This window comes from Aphelocoma coerulescens, chromosome 10 (assembly GCF_041296385.1).
Source record: "Aphelocoma coerulescens isolate FSJ_1873_10779 chromosome 10, UR_Acoe_1.0, whole genome shotgun sequence".
Taxonomy (NCBI): domain Eukaryota; kingdom Metazoa; phylum Chordata; class Aves; order Passeriformes; family Corvidae; genus Aphelocoma; species Aphelocoma coerulescens.
This window is the reverse complement of record NC_091024.1, coordinates 2,323,283-2,350,935: the sequence shown is the minus strand read 5'-3', so window position 1 is coordinate 2,350,935 and position 27,653 is coordinate 2,323,283. Positions and strand designations below refer to the sequence as shown.

General features: G+C 39.6%; 2 protein-coding genes across 4 annotated transcripts; one reads left to right on the top strand and one right to left on the bottom strand.

Moving 5' to 3' along the window:
- Positions 1-35: 35 nt before the first annotated feature.
- On the top strand, positions 36-17,853 carry MYEF2 (myelin expression factor 2). 2 transcript variants are annotated; one of them, XM_069026048.1, is made up of 17 exons: positions 36-305; positions 4,835-5,064; positions 6,273-6,325; positions 7,597-7,604; positions 7,716-7,809; positions 8,677-8,868; positions 9,503-9,656; positions 10,061-10,110; positions 10,196-10,259; positions 10,404-10,505; positions 10,697-10,747; positions 10,822-10,890; positions 11,164-11,262; positions 13,503-13,574; positions 14,807-15,009; positions 15,120-15,171; positions 16,951-17,853. In XM_069026048.1, the coding sequence occupies exons 1-17, from the start codon at positions 103-105 to the stop codon at positions 17,112-17,114; spliced, it is 1,860 nt and encodes a 619-aa protein (XP_068882149.1). In that variant the 5' UTR covers positions 36-102; the 3' UTR covers positions 17,115-17,853. The 2 variants fall into 2 exon arrangements, with proteins under 2 accessions (XP_068882149.1, XP_068882150.1); XM_069026049.1 differs by lacking the exon at positions 13,503-13,574.
- Positions 17,792-26,950, bottom strand: SLC24A5 (solute carrier family 24 member 5). Of its 2 annotated transcripts, none has more exons than XM_069026044.1 (9): positions 26,875-26,950; positions 25,800-25,979; positions 24,414-24,497; positions 24,221-24,324; positions 23,803-23,903; positions 22,760-23,043; positions 21,619-21,825; positions 18,712-18,813; positions 17,792-18,164 (listed from the first exon to the last, which is right to left on the bottom strand). In XM_069026044.1, exons 2-9 carry the CDS (start codon positions 25,864-25,866, stop codon positions 17,842-17,844), a joined length of 1,272 nt encoding a protein of 423 aa, XP_068882145.1. In that variant the 5' UTR covers positions 25,867-25,979; positions 26,875-26,950; the 3' UTR covers positions 17,792-17,841. The 2 variants fall into 2 exon arrangements, with proteins under 2 accessions (XP_068882145.1, XP_068882143.1); XM_069026042.1 differs by lacking the exon at positions 26,875-26,950 and adding an exon at positions 26,260-26,353.
- Positions 26,951-27,653: the final 703 nt, after the last annotated feature.

Sequence of the window (27,653 nt, the reverse complement as noted above, 5' to 3'; positions counted from 1 at the left end):
GAGCGGCGCTCTCGCGAGACTTGGCGCGGCGCGGCGCGGCGAGGCCGAGGCGGTCGGGGCCCGTTTCAAACCGGCGGTCGCGGGGCCGCGGCCCGGCACGAGATGGCGGAGAGCGACAGGGCGGAGGCGGCCGCGCCGCGCCGAGCCGAGGAGGCGGCCGGCCAGGCGCCACAGCCGCCGCCGCAGCAGCAGCAGCAGCCGGCGCCGCAACAGCAGACGCCGCAACAGCCGCCGCAGGATGAGGAGGCGGAGGCGGTGGCCGCGGCACCCGGGAGCGGCGCGGGCAGCGCTAATGGCGTCAAAATGTGTGTGAGGGCAGGGCCGGGCGGGCGGCGGGGGCAGCGCGGCCGGGGGTGCGGCGGGAGGAGGCGGCCGGACCCCTCCGCCCCCTGGGCTCCTCCCCCGCGGGGCCGGGGCACGGCCGGGGCCGGGGCGGCGGGGGAGCCCCTCCCGCCGCGGGAGCTCGGGGCGGCCGCGGCCTGGGCGCGGGGCGGGCGGCGGTGCTCGGTCAGCGGCCGCTGCGGGCCGGGCGCTGCGAGGCCGCCCCGCAGGGCAGGGCTGCGCTCCGAGCCCCGGGCTGTGGTACCTGGCGGGCCGGTTCCCGCGGGATGCTCTTCCAGCAGTGTTCCGCATCGTTTCTGGTGCCGTTTACGTTTCTGCTGCTGGCCCAGCGATGTTATTTGTAAAGCCGTTGAACTAGTCTTTGTTTACGTGAGAATGGGAAGACAGCCCTATAGTAATGTACTTTCTAATCAAACCCCCCCTCATGCATGCACGAAGTTTTCTTGGGAACGGTGACGTTTTCATACACAGAGTATGTAAAATTGTGCCTTGTAGAATAGGTCTAAAAGGAATTTAGTATAAGGGAGCTGGAACTACCAGCTCTCTGGAACAATACCATGAATAACTTTGTGTGCGTGGTTGTTCTTGGTGTCAGGCTTTGAGGGTTGTCACTCTTCACATGAACTAGGTTTTGGCTTCAGATCGTTGGAATTTCTATATCTCTTCCAATCTCATTCAGATCTTGGAGGGAAAATACGTTTACAGTAGACTTACCATTGCAGTACATCAAAGCTGTTGATGTCTGTGAAGTTTTGACATGTTCTAAGCAGCCCTGCTCTGATACTGTTGTGTTTAAAAAAATGCATGTGGGATCGACTTCAATATAAAGCTGGAGAAATAAAAATGTCCTTCATGCCTTTACTTGATTCCCTGTGACATTTAGTTTAGTTTACAAGCTTTAAATTTCACTTTACTGTAAAATAGAAGTTGTGGATTTTTTTTTTTCCCTAGTCTGGCCCTCAACTTCCAAATTTCACAGATTAAAATTGAATTTTCACAGGAAGATTGTCACCCTTTTGCCCCTTCTAGGTGTATAAATTTTATTGTCTTTGGAGGTTGCTGCTCTTGAAATTAGGTAATTTCTCTGTATCCCTCTTGTCAAAAATGTCTTCTTTTCCCTCCAAAACCTCACAAGCAAATGAAAAATCCCAGTTATTCTGCATACTAGAAGTCACAACTTGAAGTTTGAAAGTTATGGGGAGTTCTTGGAACAGAGATACAAAGCTTATTCTTTCATATACAGTTTCTAGTCTTCCCCCAAACAGGTGTACAAAGGATTAAGCTGTCAGTGTGTAGATGAAATGTACTACTTTAAAAAAAAGTATTTCATTAACTTGTTTTGCTTAGCACTCATTAAACTGGAGAGAAATCTTGGCTCAGTTTGCACACAGTTTATTGTATTGGGCAGTGGAACTGTTCAGCACAACAAAGCTAAACTGATCTATGTGCTTTGGAATCACATGCTGTGAACTTCTTCCATTTCTGTCTGCTGATCTCATTACGGACACTTGAGAGGAGAGGAGTAGAAGTTGGTTTTAGAAAATCAAGTTTTAGAGCTTTCATGCTGTATCTTTCATGTATCTTGTGCTTATTATTTTTAGGCTTCTAGTTTTGCATGTGGAAAGCTTGGCTTTTGTCTCCAAAACTTTATGGAAAGCTTTTTTTTTTTTTTTCCAGAAGGTATAATTGGCCTTTCAAATCAATGAGCATATGTACTTTTTTTTTTAAGAATCAATTGTAGATGTCTTTTTTCCAATCCTAGGAATGGTGATGGTCTGTGATTTCACAGGCAAATATGAATTTCATCTGTGAAGTGTGTATCTCATGCTAAAGGTAGAGACTAGAAAGTACTATCGTTTTTTTCCCCATGAAAATTATGGCAGTTCATAATTTCTGAGTCTGTTTTTTCTGTGGTCTGTAGGTGACTAATGTGACAGTGCTTTGAATGTATTGTTTGATTGAAACTATTTTTAATATTCAAGGAGGAGGGTAAAAGGATCTGTGCCTCTGGCTTGTTCACTGGCCTATGTTGGTTTTGGCAGATGAGTTTTCCAAGAAGGATTGTTTCTTTAATTAATCCTCTATTTTCAGCAGACTGGCTGTGATTCCCAGACTAAGTGAAATGCCGCTTTGTTTTGCAGATTTAGAAGTTTATACCAGGCTTGTATCTTCTGTGCTCTCTACTGATTTGTACGGCCAGGTCTTGCAGAGCCTGTGGATTCCATATTTGAGACCTGTCTTGTCCTGTGCACTACATTGAGCACCAAGGGGCTGTTTCATAATCCTTTAAGCAGGAAAGAGCTTAAAAGGCTGAAGAGAATCCATTGCTCTAATCCTAAAACTTAAGGAACTCAGATTTTTACTGGGAGTCTTGTTGGGCAGGAGTTTTGCATTTGTAAATGGGATTGGATTGGAAGGAACTGATCTGATCTTTGCCTCTTCTCTCTGGCTGCCTCCAGTGCCTGCATTGTTCCCTCCATTTCACTTGGCTACACAGCCATACAAGAATTATGTTGTCACACAGACAGGGTGGTGTGGAGGAGGGATGATGCAGAGGGAAGTTGGAGGATGCTTGAGCCAGATAACGTGTTGTTGACTTGAAATGTTTTAAATTTTACAAATACTTGGCCCGGGGGAGTATCCATGCATTTCCCACTTGCTAATCTTCTCTTAAGCCACTTGTAAACACAAGGGCTGTGAAGTTAATACCATATGACTATTTCAAAATTGGGGGAAAAGTCGTGGCAAAAATACAGATGTATTTGAATGTACTCCTCCCTGAAAAGTGCCCAAGCTTGAGTAGATAATACAATTAGCTTCATGAAAAGCTCCTTGCATGTGCTTTTGAGTGCAGGACTGCCACTTACTCACTGTTTTGTTAACTGTGCAGAGAGCTGAAAATTTGTCAGTTAATCAAAATCATTGATTTTGCCATATGTTGTGGTTGTAAAACTGAAATGCCTGTTTTGGCTAATTTTCCACCAGAAACCTTCCAAAGTGTCTAAATGAGATAACACCTAAGCCTTCTGAAATGTAGGAAATATAGTAAAGATAGTGATGTAATTTAAGAAGGAGGGTTCACAATCACTCACTTCTGTCAGTCTGTAGAACATCGCCTTCTAATTGTTCTTACTCGTGATGCTAATGCTGGCTTTTTAAAATATATGTTTATGTAAAAGTACTTTTTAAGTTTCTCTTTAGGTAACCAGTGATGTGTCCTTGATGATACTAAGTAATCTGTTTAGTGAATCACATTTGTGTGGCTTTATTCAGTGGATTCTTTCAGTTCAGCAGTTCTCCTTTTTAGAAGTAACAATTCAGGCACCTCGAGCCTCTGTTAGCATGCTAAATGACCTTGTGATAGTAACAATATCAGGGGCGCTGGAGAGTTATGGATATTTCTTCTAATTCTGTTAAAAGTGTATGGTCTTACTGAAGTTGAGATTTAGGCTGCCTTAAAAGAGAAGCAGCAAATTTTCTTGCATTTTCATCTAAAAAATAAAAAGATTTTAAAAGGAGATTTGTGGTGCTATTGGTGAATTTTTGAAAGACTGAGGATCAGGCATCTATTTTGTTGTTTTTGGTGGATCATAGCTGGTTACTTAATTAGTCTTAGATTCATAGCATGGTTTAATAAGCTGTTTCCTATGCATTTAGCAAGTTTTCTAATTCTAGTAGTGTTAAACAGTGAAACTGAAAAAGTATTTGTTGTTCTTCGTTGAATTTTAATTTCTGTCTGAAAGCAGTCTGGCACAAATTGTGAATAAAAGTTGTTTACAGGGTAGATAAAACATAATTTGATATAAAACCTACTGGAATTGATTTGATATATTATTATTCCATTGAATGAAGCATCCTGAGCTGTTTCAACTCTCAAGCTTAGACTGTTTCTACTCTCACTTCTGTGGTGAATATCCTGTAACTTGGCCAAGTGTGGTGTGAAAATTACCAAAGCACCAAGGCATGGGTGCTATAGCTGATTTTTCACTCATTCTGTTTTGGTATTTGTAGTAGTTTCATAGTACCATCTTTCTGAGTCTTGACAGACAGGATGTGCTGGCACGGGTTGCCCGGAGTTGTGGATGCCCCATCCCTGGAAGTATTAAAAGTTGGATGGAGCCCTGAGTAAGCTGACCTAGTGAAAGGTGTCCCTCCCCATGGCAGGGGGCTTGGAATTAGAGGATCTTTATGGTCTTTTCCAACCCAACCCGTTCTAGGATTCTATGATTCTGTGAAATGAAATGTGAATTAGTAAGATGTACTTTCTTTACTTAATATTGTAACATTTTTTTGTTCTCAATAAAACAGTGTATTTTGGAATTGCACTGGTAGCATGAATTCATTTTTCCTAATTTGCAAAAGCAGCATTTGACATCCTGGGAGTTCCAGTAGCATAGGAGATAGTCAGTTATATAGGTAGGAAGTATGATAATCTAATGATCCAACACAAGACTAATAGTGTTTTTGTTTGGATTTTTATTTTTTAATGTAGGGATAATGATGAGACAGCAAAAGAAGGGAAAGCACCTGTGAAAGAGAAGTACGTTGCAAAACCGAAGGCAATCCCTTCTCTTGGAAACAAGAATAGATTCCACCCCTATGCAAAGGAGAAGAATGCAGGCTCTGGAGAGAAGAAGGCTGTTAATCGCAATAGAGTTTTTATTAGCAACATCCCATATGACATGAAATGGCAAGCTATTAAAGACCTGATGAGAGAGAAAGGTAACTCGCTCCTTATAATACACTTCATACGGAAACGGAGAGGGCTTAAATGCAACCGAAGTGTCCTTTGAGCCACACAGATTTGATTTGACTTTTTTGTTTTGGCCTTTACTTGGTACATCTATCTCCCTTCCCCCTCTTTCATCCGAGACAATTGCATTGCAGGGTAGGCTGGGTAAATGAAGTGCTCACAATCTTCTGCCATTCTGGTGTGACAGTAGAGAGTATATGCATGACCTCATGAGTTCTTAAAGAGATTGTGTTTTGTCTAGTTGTAGTTCTTGTAGATTTTTTTTTCTCTAAGGGCTATTGTATTTAAGCAACACATTAAGTGTGTTAACCCGAATAATAAGGGATGTCTTTCAAAAGTTGTTTTGTATTTCTTTGGTGGAATCTGGCTGTGGCATTAACTTGGTCTGCATTGTCACTACTGCCACGACTGTTTGTCTGGAGCTTTGTATTAAAAGCTTGTTACTATTGTTGCAGCTCTGATAGAGAAATCTGACTACCCCAAAAATTTTATATTAAATTTGGGGTAAAATAATGATAATATATGGATTTTGTAAAAAGTTAGTTCTGTGTTTTCCTTGAAAAATTGATTCTTCAAAAGTAATGCAAAGCACACTTGGCTTTTAGGCTGTGAAAAATGCCAGACCCCCCTTCTGTAACTGCTGGTTTATCTGTTGTAAGGTGACGTGACTATTTGATTGGTTTATTTACTGAAACTTCCTACTTTAGAAAGTGAGTCGCTTGCTGTGAAATATTTGATGTGTAAATTTGGTTATTATTGAAGGCAAACTTTTGATTGAAGATATTCAGGTAGAAAGTCACCTTAAAACAGGTGTTGTGAGTAGGATGATAAATGTAACACTTTTCAGTGAACGTTGACGTTTCATTTGTTAGGTTAAGGGACTGTGTATATCTGAATTTGTTCACCAACTATATCATACTGGCCAAAATATGATCTGTAGTATGAATTAGGTTAAATATAGTTGTTTGTTTTTAGCTTTTGAGAATGTGGCTGCTGCATATTTCTGAAAACTAGCTAAATTATATAGCCATTGACAGGAGGTATGTTGGTCTGGTTTTGATTGTTGGTGAATAATAGGTGATTCTCTGTAGACTTGTGCACAGGGGCACAGTAAAGAAAGATACTGGTGTTTAAATGCATTGTCTCTTGGTATTTTCCCTTTGTATGTCTTATGTAGTTGGTGAGGTTACATACGTGGAGCTGTTTAAGGATGCTGAAGGAAAATCAAGGGTAAGTGCCGTGGGCAACAATCTGCTAGAGGTTTAAAAGTTCCTCAGCAGTTTTATTTTTGTATAATACCTGTACCAGTTATTGGAAAGTAAGTTTCATTTTTACACTGATTTTCATTAAGGTAGCCTTGAGGATTCTGTATTAGAAGTAGTCTGACACCTTCATGCAACTCACACTAGCTGGTTGTAAGGGGCAAAGTACTTCTGTAAATGTTAACAAATGGCATTTACTTAATTCTTCTTTTTAGCCAGCACCTTTGTCTTGGTACAAATCTGTTTCATATAAAGGACGTTCAATGAACCAATCATTTTATTTAAATTTTGTTAGCGTAGTATTCTCTTCTTGGGGCCAATAAGTATAAAATATTAGCTAAGAATATACTGGGTGAAGTGCCTGATTTCACAGCTTTGCAGGGTTGGTACTTTTAAACACTGGGTTAATGTATTTACTTTCTTAAAACTAAATGGATGGAGATGGTTGGTAGCCAACAGAGTGCCTGCAATGAGGCACTAATAGTGAAGATTGTTAAATTCTGTCTTCTTAATAATAGTCAAAAGTTTGGCCAATAGCAGCTCCAAACCTGCAGTGAGAACGTGAGAAATGCAGGTTTGAGTCTCAATTGAGGTTGTATCAACTGTTGTAAATTACTTTCTTTAATACTTGTTAAAACTAAAGCATGCTGTCAGCTTTGCTATACTTAAAGAAATCCTCAACTCTTTGCTTTATTAGAAGGATTCTGGTGCAGTCAATAGGGTTATTTTCTTATAAGGTAATTTCTCAATTATGCTGTAGTACTGAAGAGGTATGCAGACTGCTTGTTCATTGTACTGGTGTACTTGATGTAGGTAGATGTGAATTTTGTAGTTAGTGGACAGCTTTTAATGACATGATGAGTGTCTTGATCGGTTTTTGGTTATGTTTTGGGGTTATATTCTTTCCACCCTTTCCCTCCCACCTCCTCTTCCCAATTGTCCTTACATGGATCTGTGTGGCATTTTTCCAATTCTGGTTTGACTCAAAGAGTGTAAGAGACAGTGTATTCTCTTGCAATTGGAAGGTATGTATGTTAAGAAAGTAGGAGAAATTCAGATTGGCTACCACTAAAGAGCATGTACTATGGATTTTGAAGCTGAAAATAACTTGTATAGTTACTTAACAGTGAGCTGGGATCTTTAACTGGAATCTTCATTGCTCTATCATATGTGCTAACTGACTTCTTGTTTTTTTGCTTGTTTTCTCTTTACATATGATGACAAATCTCGTGGATATAGGGTTGTGGGTAAGTTTCTTTTTTTATGTGTGTAGAAGCACACTGCTATCCAAACATTCTATTAGTTTTGGCATTTTAAACTCTATTTTAATACTCTAAATGTTTTGGTCTCTTTCTAAGTGTGGTTGAATTCAAAGATGAAGAATTTGTTAAGAAGGCATTAGACACTATGAACAAATATGATCTTAGTGGAAGACCCCTGAATATTAAAGAGGTATGTTTATTGCTACTGTTTTGAATTTGAAATAGTGAAGATACTAAAGCTACTGAGATGACCATGCAGTGTTCTGAGAATCTTAGATGTGTAATTTCCAATTTCATTTTTTGTGAAATTTTCATAATGTGCTGAACTGCCTGTTAGCTTGCAGAAGGTTGGATTTTATGCTAAGTAAACTGACAAAAAGCGTGTCCTAAAGTCAAAATAATCGAATGATGTTTTTTGTTAAAACAACTTCATATTCTTACCTTAGCATCATCAGGTCTTTTCCAAACTAAGTAATTCTATGTTTACATTGCTTACCTGCTTCAAAATATGACACAGAATGGGCAAATTATTAAACCAGTACAAATGTGCAAAAATGGGGCTGGAAATAGAGAAGTTGTGCTGTCTGGGAAGTGAAATAATGTCAACATTTCTACTGTAGTGCTGTAGTATATGATGGTGTCTGATGCAGTTCTTCTTGTCCTGTTACAATTTTAATAATGGTATTAATAAATAATACAAAACCACCACCTAATTAAATTAATTCAGTTCTTGGAGGAAAGTGCTAGACTGACAGTCCTTTAGCTTGAAATCTTTTCTACTTGTCCGTAGGCTAGGTACAGCATGTGAAGTGGCAGTGCACGCTTCCTCAACAAGTGCTTTGCCAATATGCCTCAACCCTCATCTGAAAGGACCCACCTCTAGAGGTGAGGCAATTAGGTCTCCATGCTAATTCAGTTCTTGATCCCTCTGACATGGACAAGCATATTTATTAGTTGATAATTTTGATGGGTTTATGCAGAATTTCAAAGAGTACCATTTTGTTTGTTGCCAGTCCTGTTGTTGATCGTTAAGTGGCTTTATTTGTGCCCTTTTCAGGATCCTGAAGGGGAACATGCTCGGAGGGCACTACAGCGGGGAGGAGGACAGTTCCCAGCAGGACATGGACCTGATGCAGCACCTGGAATGATGAATTTACCACCTTCTATTCTCAATAATCCCAACATTCCTCCTGAGGTTATCAGTAATTTGCAAGCAGGCAGGCTTGGATCCACGATTTTTGTTGCCAATGTAAGCTTAAAACTGTATGTTATAACTTTAATGTTTGATCTTTCTAAGACGTCTTATACCTGTGTAGTTCAGTTTAATATAAAGAGTAGACTGGAAATTAGTTCACAATTAGTATATCCAATTGAAAATGTTGGACATGTGTTCAGATTTTGGACATGGAAAGATACATTAAACTCTCGAGACTGACATGCCCTTTTAATTACTGCACAGTCATTTGTTGATTCAAAAATATTTTATACATCTTTTCACTATCTATTTACAACTGCATTTCTTTTTTATTAAATATATTCTTTAGTTTATCTTGCTGGTAACTAACATAATAAAGTTCCAACAAATATAATGGTTTGAGTTCTTTATTAGCACAAAAAACTACTGTATTTATATGAGGTCTTGTGGAAGTACAGCTGCCTTTCTCAATGCTAGTATGTTAATTAAAGTAAAATACATGTACATAGAATAAATAGTTGACTTTTTGGACTGTGATGCAGTGTGTGTATATTACAAAATCACAACTATTTACAATTATCAAGCATTTTGTCAATGAAAAGTTAACAGCAATGCAGAAAATCTCTTCCAAATGTAATGGCAGAACAGAGATGTGCACTGAAATCTCTGATGTATTTCTGTGTTTAAGCTTGACTTCAAAGTTGGCTGGAAGAAACTGAAGGAGGTATTCAGCATTGCTGGAACTGTGAAGCGTGCAGACATCAAAGAAGATAAAGATGGCAAGAGTCGAGGAATGGGAACAGTTACCTTTGAACAAGCAATTGAAGCTGTTCAAGCAATATGTATCCTTGGTTTTGAAAAATAATTGATCAAATATTGATTAGTCTTTAATGGTTCTGACAGCGTAGTTTTGCAAATGGTGCTTATTTGCCTTGTAGCTACCATATAGGGACTAGAGTGTAATACTGTGCAGATTACATTTGTAATGACTGAATTTACTACTAAATTCTAAAAGTTCCTGATGATGTTGAACAAAATTAAAATATCTGGGAGTGTGACAGTTGTGAAACTAATGTACCTAACAGCTTGTATTGCATCTTCTGGCCCTTGAATTGGGTTTCTAAAGATAAGGTAGGGAAAGATAAGACTCACAGTAATTGTACAGAAATAAAATAAGTTATTCAATTGATTCTTCATAAGTAGTTAAATTGCCTTCGTAAGATTCCTTGACTTTGCATTTCTTCAGCTATGTTCAATGGGCAATTCCTGTTTGATAGACCCATGCATGTAAAAATGGTAAGGTGCTTTCATTTCTTTCTACTTTATATGTCTCTGCAAAACCTTGACAGGATCATAGCATAATATCCTTGTTTTTTATCAGGATGACAAATCAGTTCCTCATGAAGACTTCCGTGTTGTGGACAGCAAAAGCGCACAATTACCTCGTGAGTGCACGCTCGATATTCTACTCCTTGCACTTAATGTATGGGGATCCATGTTTTGGCACAATTTAGTAGTACTTTTGCTTACTGTGGTCTCTATGATACAGAGGAGGGTTTCTCTTCTGATCATACTTCTTTGTTTTTGAGGTGGTCTTGGTGGCATTGGTATGGGACTTGGACCAGGTGGACAGCCCATCAGTGCAACACAGCTGAGCATGGGTGGTGGAATGGGGAGCATGGGTCCAGGAGGTAAATCCATGTTCTTCATTTTTAAGTTGTACAGAGCTATAAGTTTAAAATTGTCATTTCTGTATTTGGAAGAATGACAGACTTTTAACAAAGCAAGCACTGTATAGTGTGCTTTTGAGATTTTAATTGTGTCTGAATTTTTAAAAATCCATTAGGATGTACTAAGTGTTGTTTATCTTTTTGATTTAAAGGTATGGGAATAGACGGCCCAGGATTTGGTGGAATGAGTAGAATGGGAGGCGGTACGTGCAATGAAGTTTTTTGCATTAAGTATTTCTTTAATACTGTATAGAAAACACTTCTCCTTATTTTATAGGACTTCCTGGATTTCGTGGAATGGAAGGAATGCCTAACATGGGAGGATTTGGAGTCAACCGAATGGGAGGTAGTTGAACACCGTTCCTGTACACTTATTAGTTTGCTAATATTTATTTATTAAAGCTCTCCATTTAGGGGTTGGTAATATAGATGAGTTCAAAGGAGGTAGTGAGTGGAGGTCTAGGAACTGGGAGGAGCGTTGAGTGTGTAATGGGTGCCTGTGACTTGTGTGTTAGACTCACTTCTATTTAAACAAGCAGCTCTGAAACAAGTGTTGTAGGAGCATCAACTTAGATGTAAATGACAGAATATTCCTGGGTTTTTGCTTTGTTCTCTACAGAAATGTTCCGTGGTGGAATGGGAGCAAACATGGAAAGAGAATTTGGTCGTGGTGACATGGCATTGAACCGTGGTTTTGGAGAGTCTTTTGGAAGGATGGGTATGGTAACTGTTAAATTTTCTGTGACATAGTATTGGAAGAGTTTTGCTAGAAGAAGAGGAGACCTGGTTTCATTTGGTCATCTTCTTCTGTCCCTTCTTCCCCAGTCATTACTGTAAGGATGTCATCTGAGTGTTCATTACAGCCACCACTTAAGGCAGAGGTTCAGGTGTGGAGGTAAAATAGAAACGGAATAACTATTTGAGGAAAGCATTTACCTTCATACTGTTTAATTTGTGGGGTATTAAATCTTTGGGATGTTGAAGTATGTGCTTCTGATAATCCTGAGCAAGCTGTCCATGTACAGCCTTTGTAACGTCCATGAGCCCGTTGTGCAAACGCATGCTGTAATATTGTTTTTACTGCAAATCAGGTAGCATTGGACAGGAGTGGTGAATTTTGGTACCCTCAGTTTTCATCCTGCCTTCTGAGCTCATACAGTTCAGAGTGGTATTTGTTGGCCTCTTCTGTGGCTGAGCCAGCATTATTTTGTTTATAGGTGATGTCTTGTTGACAGTGGGGTGCCCTCGAATGAGTTACTCCTCTATCTTCAGAGGCATGAAAGTGCTCAGTAGTAGAGCCTTCTTGCCCTTTGTTACGATGCTGTTACCTGGATGATTCAGAATCATTTCAGTTGGAAAAGATCACTGAGTCCAGCCTTTAACCCAACACTGCCAAGTCCACCAGTAAACCAGGTCACCAAGAGCCACGTGTACACGTCTTAAATCCCTTCAGAGATGGTGACTCCACCACTTCATTGGTCAGCTTGTTCGTATGATTGACAGCTCTTTCTGTGAAGCAATTTTTCCCAATATCCAATCTAAACCTCCCTGGTTTAACTTGAGGCTATTTTGTCTTGTTCTATTGCTTGTTACTCGGCAGAAGGGACTGACCCCCATGTCTCTGCAACCTCCTTTCAGGTAGTTACAGAGAGCAGAAAGGTGTCCTCCCTGAGTCTCCTTTTCTCCAGGTTGAACACCCCAGCTCCCTCAGCCATTCCTCATGAGGCTTGTACTCCAGAGCCTTGATCAGCTTTATCCTTTCCTGGACGCACTCCAGCACCTCGATGTCTTTCTTATTGTAACGGGCCCAAACCTGAACACGAAATGCACTGTAGGAAATGGCTTTTCTTCCTCCTCCCTGTTTCTTGTACTTCTCCATTCCCTTAATTCACCTCCTTGAAAGAGGAGAACTCCTAAGAGCATAAGGGTCATCTGGGCTAAAAGTTGATTGATTTATTTTTTAAAAAATTTTATTAGTTGAGGCAAGTCATAGCAAAGAGTAACTGTTCTGTGCTTCTCTTCAATACTGATAATTGTATGGAAGAGGTAAGAACGGAGTAAGCTTGTCCTTTGAACTCATCTTAATGCCTTGGAATGAATGTCTTAGAAATCAAGCGTATGCTTTCACTCTGGATACTTGCATAAACATCTGTTTCCTGAGTGAAAATGCAAGGCCACTTCAGTGATAAATGTTTCTGCAAATGATAGGCTTTTGAGTGTTCTGGTTACATGTTGGTTTTGAAATGCATGAACATGGCCACTGTGAGACTGTTGTGGGTGTCTTTCATTCAGTAGATCCAGCAAGCTTCAATTTACAATCTGTCAGTGATCTTACCATTTGAATAGTGTCCTGAGAACCAAGCTTAGAGATTCCCAGCTTAACCTTAAATAATGGAAGGAAATTGTAGAGACTTTTAAAGTTACTGTGTTTGATCAGGGAAGGCCCTAATGTACTCCTGTTACAATATTTAGGTTAATGGTATCTTAAAAAGAAATACTGTGAAGGCATTTGGTTTTAGTAACCTTGAAATCAAGGAAGGTGTCTTTGATTGGGCTATAGTAGCAGAGTGAAATTGAGGATGTTTGATTTGCAGCAGAATTGTTGACTTTTTATACTATGTAGCTCATATAAGACAAAGTCTTGAGTTTTGAGGTTGTTCTTCGCGACGTGGGAAATGGCTCAGTTTTACCATATTTGTGCTGCTGGCAGACTGTCAGAGGGGAGAAAAGCTAGAAAGAAATCAGAGTAGCTTAAATCCCATAGTAGAAAAGGAGGAGCTGATTTTACTTATTAGATGTTCCTATTTAGTTTGTATAATAAAGGCACACGTTAAAGTGCCCTATATAAAGATATTTCCAGGTAATGTTGAGATCAGTGCACTTCATTAGTGTGTGCTTTGTTTTTTTCATTAACTGGTGGTTTCAGTGTATGTCACTTCATTATTTTTCTCTGTTTAGGTGGTGCAATGATTGGTGTTTTTGCAGGAGGAATGGGAGCACCTAGCATGGGCCCAGTAAGATCTGGAATGAGTAGGTTAACTTGTTTCAATAGAACATAAATGCATAGGCAATGTAACAATATGGTGTACACCTACTTGTATCAGAGGGACTTGTTGTAGTGTAGTGTCTTGCCGTTGATGGAAGTAGAACTCTGTTGCATATGACAAGTCTAACAGTTTTCAAAGCTGTTTTGTTGAGGTAAAAGTTTAGAGGAAAACCAGCTAATACAGTCTTTCCCTTCATCTTAGATTTGGAATGGTTTCAACTTCTAGTTTGGAGGGAGAAGTGATTAAAGTAAACTTGTGTTTCAGAAAAAAGACAGGCAGAGATATTTGAGTAAACTTCATGAACCTGAACCTCAGTAATCTGTCATCGTTGAAGTAAAAATCAGCTTTGAATTTCAGATTATCACCCAGTTTAATTTTGTGCAAAGCTCTAATACTGAATTGTGTTGCAGCAATTGTCTGAGTTCTCAGGCTAGAGCAGATGAGAAGCTAAAATCTTGCTAGTGCCAATCTTAAAAGCCATACGGCTTAAAGAGAGGGTCCCTCATGAATCATCTTGATAGTTTTACTCTACAATAATTTTTAATTATGAATCCAGAAATATTACAGTATTTGAACGTTATTGCTCTTAGTTCTTTATATGAAATAAATTAATGTATTTTATTCCATGTATGTTCTTCTTATCTGGGCTCAAACCATGACACATAGGAAAGTTCATGCTCTTTACAGTACTTGCAGTAACTTCTGTTCTCGGCAAAAAAATGCCTTCTCTGGAAGATTTTGTAATTAAGTGTGGGTATTGACTGCATTAAGTAAAGCTGAATGTAAATGCAGGAAGCCAAATAAACAATAGTGTATCTAGTCAAATTACCAGTATCTTAGTATTGCCACAGGTATTTATTTGACCTTTTTGGTACAGGGTATCATATTTTTATTAATTAAACAAGACAGCCTTTAAATCTGAAGTCTTGTGTTCAACATTTTGCTATGTTAGATGGTATGACTCATAGCTTGATGCAGTTTGGTTTTACTTTTATTTTAGAAGTGACACTCTGTATCTTGTAATACTTTGTCTTAAAATACTAGCCATGCTACTTGATAAATCACTGTGCATGTATAAAAGCTATTGTTTATATTACAGCAGTTTTAATAAAGTTACTCTTCTCCTGACCCAAGAACTTTATTTTATACCAGATACTTGTGTGTTTATTACTAAAAGGAGATTTTATTTTATCCTTCATTTCTTTCTCTGTGTAGGTGGTGGAATGGGTGGTATGAACAATATGGCTGGAGGGATGGGAATGGATCGGATGGGTTCTGGTTTTGATCGAATGGGACCAGCCATGGGTGGAGGCCTGGACAGGAACATGGACATCGATCGAGGATTTGTGCCTGGCCCGATGGGAAGTGGCATGAGAGAGAGATTAGGCTCTAAAGGCAACCAGATATTTGTGAGAAATGTAAGCAATTAAATATATAGAAACCACAAGCTGATTTTGTGTGTATGTTTGATTATATGCTCTTTTTCTCATTGTAATATTTTGTTACCCATAATTCTTTTTTATTCTAGCTTCCTTTTGACTTGACCTGGCAGAAGCTGAAGGAGAAATTCAGTCAATGTGGTATGTATATGAACCTTACCCCTGCTCATCTCCATGGACTTCATGTGTTACGTGGTGTTTATTAGATAACAACACGAAGACTGACTCTGAAGAAGAGTCTGGCTAGCTTAATCTTTCTTATTTCACCCAGCTTTCTTGAGTTATATAAATAATTTTTAGGCTTGACAGAACACAAGACCAAGGTACAGTATGGGCTGTGTTGGCTCTAAGTGCTCCCTTGCTATAAACTTTAACCTATTCCATTAATAAAATTACTCTTGGAAATTTTTCTTTTTTTGACATATTCCCTGGCCAGTAAGAGTATATAATGTAGTGTTTCTTTTGAGATAAATACGTGCAGGAGCCTGGGTCTGTCCAGGTCATGCATTACTTCCAGAAATGGTGCTGCATCAAATCAGAGTTAGTAATTTTGCCAATGTAGCACTCAGGTAGGTTATTTATACAGGTAGATGATCCTGATTAGCATATTTGCAGGCTGTAATGTTCCCCTTTATCTTAAGAAATAACGGTTTGCTACAAATATTCAATAATTGTTCTTACCTAATTCAGAAAAGTTGGTCTTTTCACAGAAATAAGTGAGAAATAAAGCTTGGGTGTAGAAATACGTGACATGTTTTGAAAACACATTTTCAGAACAGAGAGCTTTAACTGAATTACAGGATGACTTCTTATTTTGGATAGACAGAAAAGATAAATAATTTAAAACGTACTACTGATACATAAGGTAGTCATCATACAGCTGTTTACAGATTTGATATAAATTAGAATTCACAGTTCAACTATGAAAAATTGTAAGGTGTTGATGTTTTTTTTGTAGATGGAGGATATAGCACAATAGGTTCTTTCTTTTTTTAAGTCTCAGCCTCCTGGGCAACTTTCAGATAGTTCAGAATTTTTTTCTCATTATCTCTTTGTCAGCTAACAGACATAGTAATTATATTAAATTGCTTTTAAGAATTATAAGCAACAGATTGTATTCATGTCAGTATCGTAAGGAAATACAAAGACTCTGTCTCCCAGTGTTTGATTTCTTTCAGTGAAAGGCCAGTCTTACATGATATTTTAAAATAAAAGGCTTTGTATTTTAGGGAAAAGTTTTTTGTTCCTAGTGACATTCTGGGGCTCAGGAGGGGTGTGCTACAACTTACCATAAGCAAAAACTCATTAGCTTCAGGGAACTGAACATTCTCAGAGGTACCAAGACATCTTTATAAAAGTATTTCCTTGTGAGTTGAGTGTCCAGCCTCAAGGCAACTCAGCAGGAATTGAATAGTGCATGCTGCTTTTCTACCATTCCCAGCCTGGTAACTGTTGTTTTAAAGGCTTTAATTTTGTTCTGCAGCTTCTTAACAAAATTGTTTGATTGTGACTATTGCATGGTATGTTTTTGTGATGAATATGGTGGACTGGATTAAGCTACAGTTTAGTTAATCCCTGTCAATATTCCCACTTCTGTCAGTGTCTGTAAATGAAACACGAACCTTTCCCTGAGTCTTACAGGGCATTTTGTTTCAAACTTGAGGTCAAATACAGGCATACTTCATCTTATGCTGATGGAAAGGAAAGATTCAAGATAGTGGATCTGGATTTGGATTCTTTACTGCTGTTTTGTCCCATGTCACCTTGCCTGAATGAGTGAATGTACCATCAGTCTGAAAGTGCCAATTTCATATGTTCCCCTAGATTATACTTAAAAATGTTTTTTTATCACTTCTGAGTTCTTTAAGTTGTTAGTACACTGAGGAATTGAAATAACTGCTGTTTAACTTATTTATTCAGGTCATGTAATGTTTGCAGAAATAAAAATGGAGAATGGAAAATCAAAGGGCTGTGGAACAGTCAGATTTGACTCACCAGAATCTGCTGAAAAGGCCTGTAGGATAATGAACGGCATAAAAATCAGTGGCAGAGAAATTGATGTCCGCTTGGATCGCAATGCATAATTTAAAACTGTGTGTTCAGGAACATTCCTATGTCTGTTTAGCTTCTCTATCTTAGTAAGTCATTTTTAGTAACATTGTATGCTTACAAAAGCTGTAAAAAGGAACTTTTAAATCCCACCAGCCTTTAACAGTATAGTGTTTAATATACTGTGATACTTGTTAACTGAATCTTACTATGTTTGGTTTTTAAAGACAATTTGCCTGATTTTTGTTGTTTTTTTAGAGGCACTGAGCACCTGCAGGTCCCTATAGACTGTGGATGCTTTGGATGCTCAGTGCCTTTGGAAAATTAGGCCAAGTGTCTCTAGTCATTCAGTTTAAATGAATGGTTATACTGTTTTTAATAAAATAAGCCATTTTCTCTGTTAATCTCCAGATTGCATAGTGGGATTTATTTAGTGTTTTCTGATTTTTATTTTTCCCCTCCAGTGTGTATCAACCGTGTAATGTAAAAAGTAGATGTCTTTTTCAGAATTTTGGTTTTATATGTGTGTTGTAGTCATACTGTAATTCTTGACTCTAAAAGAAAGGGCTCCAATTAGGCTGTGATGTTTTTGTTCTACTTAATATTACTTTAATGACATGACTTAGTTCTGTATATAAGATTTAGAGCCCAATGGGAGTTTGGAGTTGTTGTTTTTTTTTTAAATTTTATTTTGACTAAATGAAGAAACTGATCTTTTTCTCCTGCTTTTATTTTTTTCATCAGCATAATCACTGATTAAAGCTAGTTACCACAGACCCTTGTAGGATTGTTTCCTATGATGCCAAGTTCATATAAAATTGATAATACAGTAAATACTAAGTACAGGACAAGACAAATTGTTCCCAATCTTTTATCTATTTTCCAGCCATTCAGGTGAACTGCCAGAAAAATAAAAACAACAGAACAGATAAGAGAAATGGCTGTGTATGTCAGACCATTGCTGTTCACTTCTATGGGTCCTGATGTATTTATGAAGGCAGATTTTATAAACCAGGGTATTCCCAAACAGAGCATATCAAATACATTGGATCCTACAATGTTAGACATAGCCATATCTCCATTTCCTGTAAAAGAAGAAATACAAATAAGTTGGCTTAATTGCATCACATGAAATTGCCAAACTGTTTTGGAGGAACAGACTGCCAGCCCTCAGTTTCTCACAGAGCACCCCTTTCAGATTTTGCATCAAAAGAACCATAGTCATGATTCAACAGAACATGGTTTTGGGTACCACAACCATAAAAAGTCTCCCTAAATCACCAGCGTCTGCACAGTTGCACTTAAAATTAAGCTAGACAGGCTACTATAAAGTCCAGTTATGTTTAAAATACCGAGACCTACAGTTGTGTTCTGCAGTAAAACTGTAATACTTGATCAACAACAAATAAACCAACGTAGAATACTTCTCTGAGATGCTCTGAGAAGTTTTTAAATGTCTGAGCCACAGCTTTTTCAGGTAAGCTATTTATTTATTTTTAGTAAACTTAAGCTCTAGAATCTGGAGCCCAAATTTTGAGGTTACTCCTTGAATTTATCAAAATAGAATTCTTTCTTTTCCTAGTACCTTTTAAACACATCCATTGGCATGAACCTAAATACTAAAATCTTTACCTTTTCGAGCCACCAGCACACTTGCAACTGTATCTGGTACACTTGTTCCTGCTGCGAGTAATGTGAGACCCATTACTGACTCTGGGATTCCCAGGGTTTCACCTGCAGTTGAGAAATAACAGTAGAAAATGCAAGTGTGGTTTTAGTTAGGTTTCATCCAGAGAAAGTGCTTTGGACTTTGTTTGCTGGAGAAAGAATCAGTAATCATACGGTAATTTTGAAGGGAATGTGTCAGCTAACTTGACTACATGTGAGGTGACTGAACCACAAAGCAGTTAAAGAGTAACAACAAAGAAATAGCCTTTCTTTGTTCTTCAAGTCTCCAGTGGTCAAGACAATAGCAATTACGATTTTTTTCTTACAGATAAATAGAAGTTTAAATATGTAACAAATTACTACTCTTCCCCCCCCCCCCTCAACTTCTAGAAAATACTGTAGTCTTTCTTAAGGTTGTGGGCATCTCCTTGTTAGTGTTCAAAAGTCTCATGAAGCAATAACTCTTAAAATTACCCTCTTCAATCCCCTCAGGGGCAGGGGAAAAAGCACATGAATTTTCTTGGGCAGGACAGTCATTAAGATACTATGAGAATACTGTCTCAATTATATGCCTTTACCATTTTACTCCAACTAGAAAGTGACTTGGAAGAATCAATGTGCAGAAATTTTTATATGACTTGTAAGTACAAGTAACCCCTTAGAAGTGTGAGTTCCTTTAGGTAAATACTCATTTAAATTTAAAAAAGTTTTAAACTGTTATTAGAAGGGCAGCTTATTTTTCCCTACTCTCTATTTTTCTTAGCCCCAAATGTCCTGTAACCATATTAATTTCTAACTTAAAAGACAGGGATTCTTCAAAACCGTTTTAGCAGTTGTACCATTCAGAAGCATCAATATGCTGAAGTATTTGATACCTCTAGTCAAGGTATGAATTAATTTTTCTTAAACTTGTTTGTTCACTAAAAAGTATCTTAGATTTCAGCAATAAAAAATATTGACTTCTTATTTGAAATATTTTGACACATTTAATAAGAGCAATTTTATTTAAATAAGAGGCAGTACTCTAAGCTAGGTCAGCAGTGCTTGTCTATTACTTACCAGCTTAGTCTAGAACAGCCCAGTAAATTTATGTTTGAAACTGTTGGTTTCAGAGGGACTAACATGATCCTGTTGCAGAATTTGTACTCCCTTTATCCTTCCATCACTCCTAATAGATTTGTAGGATGAGGGACCAACAAATCAGCTTTTATAAACCATTCAGGCTGGAAAATAATGGTTCAAACCAAGGTGAAATATGAATGAACCAGCCTTATGTACCCAACATTAGTTTCTAGCCCTCTGAAGGTTATAAGACAGAATATAAACTCAGGAGAATCTAATTTTTCTTTTTATTAGATAGATTTATCTTCTATTTAATGTGTAGGGGTTTATTTTTTTCTGGCAACTGACCATAAAGACAGAATAGTCTTATTTTTCTAGGCTTTAGTTAATTTTGTGTATCAGTAGCAATGTGTTGCTGTAAGTAGTCATTTTTTTTTGCCAGCAACAGAAAGGTGTACTAAGTTAGGTTTGTTCTTGACCATCCCAGTGTAGTCCCCAGCTATGATACCTTTGTGACATTCTGGTAGGCTGATTATGCAATGATAGAACCCTTTGAGTCAACCTTCATGAGAGCCTGGACTTGAATGTAATGTGTGTGTAACTTGTAGTGTTTTAACATGTTAATAGAATATAATTTACCTAGGAGTAGTGGGCCAGAGACCCCAGCACTACCTGTGATGACTCTTGAAAGTGAACTAATACACTATCTGAATCTCCACCATACCTTCTTTCATATGAATTAATGCTTTGTCTTGTAGAACAGCAATAATGTTGACTTGAATCCTGTTTCAAAGGCTTCTAGCATCCAGACAGTGAACCCTTGCTCTTTAGGTACAAGTGGAAAATTATTTGACCAAGGGGTTAACATGGTGGGTATAATATCCAGCGATCTACTAGTAATTTCTCAAAGGTTCACCAAATGTGTAGGTCTGTTTCTGCACTGAACAAGGAGTTGTTCATGTCTGAACTAGTAGAATGCTTGAGTAGGATTAGTAAGCTATAAGGTGAAAATGGCAAGCTTTGAAAAATTTCTGTAGTTTTAGTTTTGTTTTCTGCTTGTTCTTAAAATGGAAAACTGGATGTCTTTCAAGCTGACTGGAGAAACAATGAAGAGAGGAGCACTTTAATACCTCGAAGTACTTTTAGGAGAAGGTTTTTACATACAAGTCATTACCCCTTCTCTCACTTATATGCAGTCCTTTGACTGCTTCACTTTATGATGCAGATTTGTAAGAGGTCTACATGTACACACCCCAAGAATGTTTAATAAACACATCTGAGAAGCTTTTTGGCAGTTAATTTGATGCTGAATCTCTTACTATAATGTTCCTGAAGAACACAGGTGTAGAAATAACATATCCTTTCCAAAAACCTTGACCTCTAATTCCAGTCTTAATGGATTTCATGTTTGTCAGCCTTCAGCATGACAAGTTTATTGCTGTGTGTTTAATTGTTTTGCTTAATGAAGCAGTTTAATGAAACTCTCTGTTTTTAAAAATAGACTGGGTTTTTTTGTAGCTACATAAAGTTCTCATTCATGTGATGGTAAGCAGTGTGAAGCAGCTAAATTCTAAAGTGTTCCATTATTGGATAGAAGAGGGTGGCAAACTAAGCAGTCAAACATAAGTTTCTGTTGTTTTTCTTTGCTATGTTTTTTTACAGCACAGTCTGAGTTGCTAAACTGGCTGTTGCTTATGGAAAGGGAAACCTCACAGGGAAACCTCACAACTTTTTCAGTGATTCTTGACTGGTATAGCAAGGTTTATTAATTATTAATTAATTATTAATTAATATACTTTAGGTACCTACCTGCTATTGTTACCATCCATACAAGAACATAAGTTATTGCAGAAATCCATGCTGCTGAAATTAAAAATGTCACCATGAACCAGTTCCTCCAAAACTGTCTTCTGCAGTCTGGTATAGTTAAATAGAGTAGTGTAATAATAGGAAGGGATAACACCCACAAAATTCTCTTCATATCTGCTTCAGGCATGGTGAAGACATTTGGATGATCTGTTGAAGAAAAAGTAACTTTTAAATTGTAGTATTGAGTTTGAATCCATAGCATACAGTATATTACTGTCCTCTACTTGTGAGAATACTGAAAAAAGGTGAAAAATACTACTTCCTCAAGTTTCAGCTGTAGTATTACTCTGTACCTACATCTCTCTGGACAAAATTCTGAAATCAAGTTACTTCTGGGGAGACTCTGCTTGTACACAAGAAAAACATTTTTTCGCAATGAGAATAATCACCAGTAGAATAATCTCCCCAGGAAGTGGTGGATTCCCCAATGCTGGACACTTCTAAGATTCAGCTGAACAGGTGCTGGCCCATCTGGGACCATGCTTTTGCCAGGGAAGGTTGGACCAGATGATCCTTGAGATTCCCTTCCAACCTAGTATTCTATGAGTAAAATGTTCACCAGTAAGAGAGCTAATGTGGATAAAAATGAATTTCTTTATAAAGGTTTACCCATAACATTTACCAAGAGTAAGTACCAACTGCTGTTTTTTGCCTAAGAAGAAGCATGACCTGTGGCCACATCACAGCTATCCCTTTACTTCTGATATCATGCCTGTTTTGGGCTATGAACCTGCCACTGTCATAAGAAAACTGTGTATATTAGTACAGTACTGGCGTGGCTTTCAGGTGATAGTGCATTTTACAAGCAGTGTTGCTGAGAAGTTTCAAATATACATAGCAAAGACTGAAGTTCTAATACAACACAAAGTCTTGCATTCCTCTAGCAGCTAACTTCATATGAAAACCACCACTCTGACTTTGCTGAAGGTTATATTCCAGGTTAGAATAATGATCTACTTAAATACTAGGCTGGAGTTCTTTTGTGAGCAAAATCTTAATGCTATCTCAGAGTCTGCTCTTGATCAGAGTAGATGCAGACAGGCATGTGGAGTGCTAGAGACAGCTGTAATAATACTTATACCTTCAGAGATTTCATCGAGCCCGTGTAAGCTCGTTGAAAGTTGAGAGTAGTCCAGCTCATCTTGAAAAATTCCACTGTCTGTTCTTGACTGCTGACGAATTAGAGGCCCACTCTCTTCCCTCCATCCAACCAGTGGCTGCTGCTCCGTGTTCTCTTCCACAGCTTTTGTAAAACATGTACAGCAGGGACTGAACTTTTTCATGAGGTATTGGTTGATTTTAATGTCAAAACATAGTACCAGAACATAACACCCATATATCAGTAATAGGGATGCACTTTCATACCTAGAATGAAAAATAAGTTTTATGTAACATGTAGTATAAAAGAACCCAATGGTTGGCATAAGGAGAGAGAGAGAAAATTTGCATGAGTAGCAAAAGGAGAACACACAAAAGCATCTATTTGCAATTGTATGGCTAATGTCATGGAAGTTTGTGAGTGTCCCCATGTCTTTCAGCAGTTTAACTCCCCTCCCCTGCAGAATCTTGTCTGTGTATTGTATAGCTGCATGTTTTTCAGGGGATCTTATTGATTGAACGTTTTCCTGATGTTTGCAAAATTGAGTCTTCATGTCCTGCTTAAATTATAAACTTCAAGAGACTTAATGCTGGACCTGACTGTCTTGTTGAGATAACAGGAGTTTCAGTGTTGATGGAAGAGTTAAAACATGAGATACTCATGATCTCCTTCTGGCAGACAAGTGTTTTTCTGAGCAATGCTGCTATGAAAGGAAAGGCTCAAAAGGAGTAAATGCTGAACACTAATTGCTATGCCAGAACAGTTGTGATAGAAATTGTGAAGTCTGTACAGACAAACCTATGCAGATCAAACTTCATAAATATGCAGAGTTTGAATGTTTAGGTAATAATCTTTACAAGCATTGTGACTTTTTAAGTTTTTTACAGCCAACAGGATGTTTATTTCTGTTAGTGAATGGCAGTTCAGGCTACTTGAAGTTTGGGGCTTGGGGATTTTCGTTTGTTTTGAAAAACAGTCTCACAAATCTCCAGTCAACATGAATTCAACACTACTTGTGCTCTTACCAGTAAATTCTGTTGTCAGATATCATCGCAAGGACCGCTGCTGCACTGATGGTGTAGGCCAGACAGTCTCTGAACAGCGGCCAACAGGATAGCCTCGAAACCTGCAGATCAGTCATGTACTTTTCTTAAACCTCTCTGTAATACTTTCACTAAGTGCTGTAAATGCTGCATCAATATGTTGTTTCTATATTATGTAAAAATTAAAGATTCTTAGGAATGACTTAAGTATGATATTTAACAAGTTAGTGTTTTTAAAAACTTTCATAGCAAGTTATCTTAAAACTGATTACATGCTGGTTTTGCTACTAAATAATAAACTTGGCAGTTGTCATAGTAAGTCTCTCTTGGCTTTTGTTGGCAAATGAGAAAGGATAACTATTTGGGTCTTAGGAGCAGAACTACCAAAGTTGATACATACCACACTGGAAAACAGCCCACAAGCTGCAGAAATACCAAGAAGATTATATATTGCTGATCCAAGGATGGTGCTGACGCCGATATCTCCCTTTGTCACAAAAGCTCCTATAAGGAAAATTACTCTCTGGTATGGTTCTGTTTGGCATACAAGGAAAAGAATTCTAAATTACAAGGAGTCAAAACACATCTCTTACCTAGAAAAGCAGTGACAAGCTCTGGAGCAGAGCTTCCAGCAGCCATAAAAGTTGCTCCAGCAACATCCTGTGAGAGGCCAAGGCCTGAGGATAGAGCAAAAAGAATTGCTTAAAAAAATTGATACTTCAGTAGTCTGTACCCTTTACTTGCATTAGTACATAATCTTAGATACTACTATAGTTTAATAGAATAAACTTTATTTTCATACAGTCAATGCATTTTTTTGAGATTCATAAAATAATGAAATTAGCCTGATCTATTGGGCTAGTTTATTTCTAACTTCATTACAGAAATTAGTTTAAGTCTCTTGTAAAATCAGCATTTGTATGCAGGATTTAACTATGTTTCATATGGGTAATAATTGTGGGGAAATTCCATGGACTGTAGTGTGATATTGTTACATGATCCATATCAAGTCTACTGATCTTCCAGGGAAATCTATACTACTGTGTCTCCACATACCAGAAACACTAATTAAATTCAAATCAGTGCTGTGATCTTAAAAATCAAATTTTCATTTTGTATGGACAGTATAAGAGCCTGTGTCTTGCTTCAGAGAAATGAGATTTTTGTTCTGGCAAGTTGACTTTTCCTGAAATGTGACTAATTCTGTGGCTCAAGTCTTGCACACAAAGAACAGGGACGTATGACTGACCATGGTAAAAGTCTGACAAATGCTTATTTATCATCAATAAACAAAACACCAGCTCTTATGGCAGTGTTTAAGCTTACATTTTCTGTAAGTATTCTGATTTGGAGAGTGTTTTCCAGTTCAGGGATGAGTTTCCCTAGGGAATTTTGTTAATTCTTGGCATTGAAAAGCTAAACTCCCTGCCAAGACCATGTCTTTACTTCAGTGGTCTGCTGAAGCCAGGGGAATTGTTGCAGGTTGATTGGGTTTCTTAAAACCATAGAATTCCTGTCCCTCCTGTGTCATACCTTTAATAAGTTAGCAGTAGCTCATCCTGATACTTGTTCACTACTTTCAAAGAAAAACAAACTCTAGGAAGAGTTTTGGTTTCTTGTTTTGGTTCCACACACCACCATCCCTCCTATTTTATTTCTTTAGCAGTTACCTCGACATAATACTGTGCAACCTAAATTGTCAGTTTAGTTAATATTGAGGATTCTTAAAGATTTTCCTCCAGACAGAAAGAAAGCAAATATTAAATGAATACCTGTGCAGTGTAATCAGAGTAGGGTTTTTTTTCAATAAAATATTGATACTGTGTATCAAATTAAATATTGTATGGACACATCCGTGCATGGAAAATGAAACTTGTTCAGTTTTCTTTCAGAACACTTTAACTTTGAAGCTTTTTAAAAGAGAATGTTTTATGCCAAACTGCTCAGTTTTACAGGAAAAAGATCAGGATGTCACTTACATTCACTGATGATCTCTAGGGAAGGTAGGAAGTAATCATCGCACACAATGGACACGGCCAGAAACATGTACAGTATAATTATGAAGTAGATAACGATTCCTCCATCCTTCCTCTCCTGCGGCGTGAAAAATCCTTCAGGAAACTCCGATAAAGACGAGAGGACGCAACGCGTCCCATTTTCTGAAAATTAAGTGCGAAAGTGTTACACATCCTGTCACCTTTCCTTTCCTCAGGCCGCGGGACGTCCGCGGACTCGAGCTCCGGTGCACTTCCCTCTCTAGCGCAGCAAGGACCGCTGCAGCGATGCCACCAGAGCCACGCACACCTGCGGCGGAGCAGAGCCGCCCGCGGGACGGGCCGTGCAGCGCTCGAGCCCGGTGCCCGCCCGGTGTCCCCCCGTACCCTCAGTCCCCTCCCGGTGTCCCCCCGTACCCTCAGTCCCCTCACGGTCCCCCCGTACCCGCGGGGCCCCCGCCGCGCTGCGCCCGCGCTCCCCAGGCCGCGAGCGCCGCCAGCAGCACCAACGCCGCGCGCCGCCGCGCGCCCGCCCGCATCGCCCGGCCCGCGCGAGCGCCTCTGAGCGCGGGCGGCGGCGCTGGGCGCCAGGGTCACGTGGGGCCGCGCCCCCCCTCCGCCCTCAGGGTCCCGCCCCCGCTCCGCCGCCCCCCTCAGGGGCCCGCCCTCGCAGGGCTCCCGCCGCCCCCCTCAGGGGTCCCGCCGCCCCCCTCAGGGGTCCCATCGCCCCCTCAGAGCTCCCACCGCCCCCTCAGGGGCCCGCCCTCGCAGGGCTCCCGCCGCCCCCCTCAGGGGTCCCATCGCCCCCTCAGGGGTCCCGCCGCCCCCCTCAGGGGTCCCGCCGTCCCGCTCAGGGGTCCCGCCGCCCCCCTCAGCGGCCCCGCCGCCCCCCTCAGGGGTCCCATCGCCCCCCTCAGCGGCCCCGCCGCCCCCCTCAGGGTCCCGCCCCCGCAGGGGTCCCGCCGCCCCGCTCGAATTCCGCCTCCCTCCTCAAACTCCGCCGCCCCTCTCAGCGGTCCCGCCCGCAGGGAGCCGTGCTCCGGCCCTCGCCCCATCCTGCCTTGTGTTTGGGGGAGAGCGAAGGTTTTGGCCACGGCGAGTTCGGTCTTGGTGCAAGGTGCTGAGCGCAATACCCAAGTGCTCTGTGGTGTCTCCGGAGGTAGAAGGTGAATTTAAGCTTACTCCGCAGTACCTTTTTACTGCTGTGACAATTTCTGTTTATTCCCACCGGTTCCCAGGATTCCTGTGCCGGGCTGTGGGAGCACTGGGCTCGCCCTTGGCCGGGGCACATGGCCATGCCATTTACGTGAATGGTTTGTAAGAGCAAAGCTGACCCGCACACAGCTCCTCCCTTCGGACCAGTTCACTGAACTCCTTTGTCTGGTGACCTTTCCACAATGAAGTCATGTGTATAACCGAAGATTAAAGAGTAAAATACAGTCTTTAAGCTTTGTAAAGTCATCACCCCTGCCCCTTCCCCAGTCGCTCGTTTCTCAGGAAGAGAGTTGCGTTTCCCTTCTATCACTTGCAGACATGTCTCCAGAAACATTTGCAACCCTGTGATGCCAAATGGAGTTTTGGGGTGCCTTTTTTATTACTTGTTGTTTGTGAGGTGCAGGCCTGCTGCTCACATTTGTGAGCAAGAAGTGCAAATGGGAACGTATTGTTTTGCTTCATTACATCTAATCCCCCTAAACTCCTCTTGTTCCTTGCATCCATGGTGTTTGGCTAGTATGTGATCAACCCCTCTCTAGGATACAGGAAATAAGGTGAAAAAGTGGATATTTTCCTTCTATATTGAATCAAACATAATCATACAGCCACTTTTACAGTATGAAC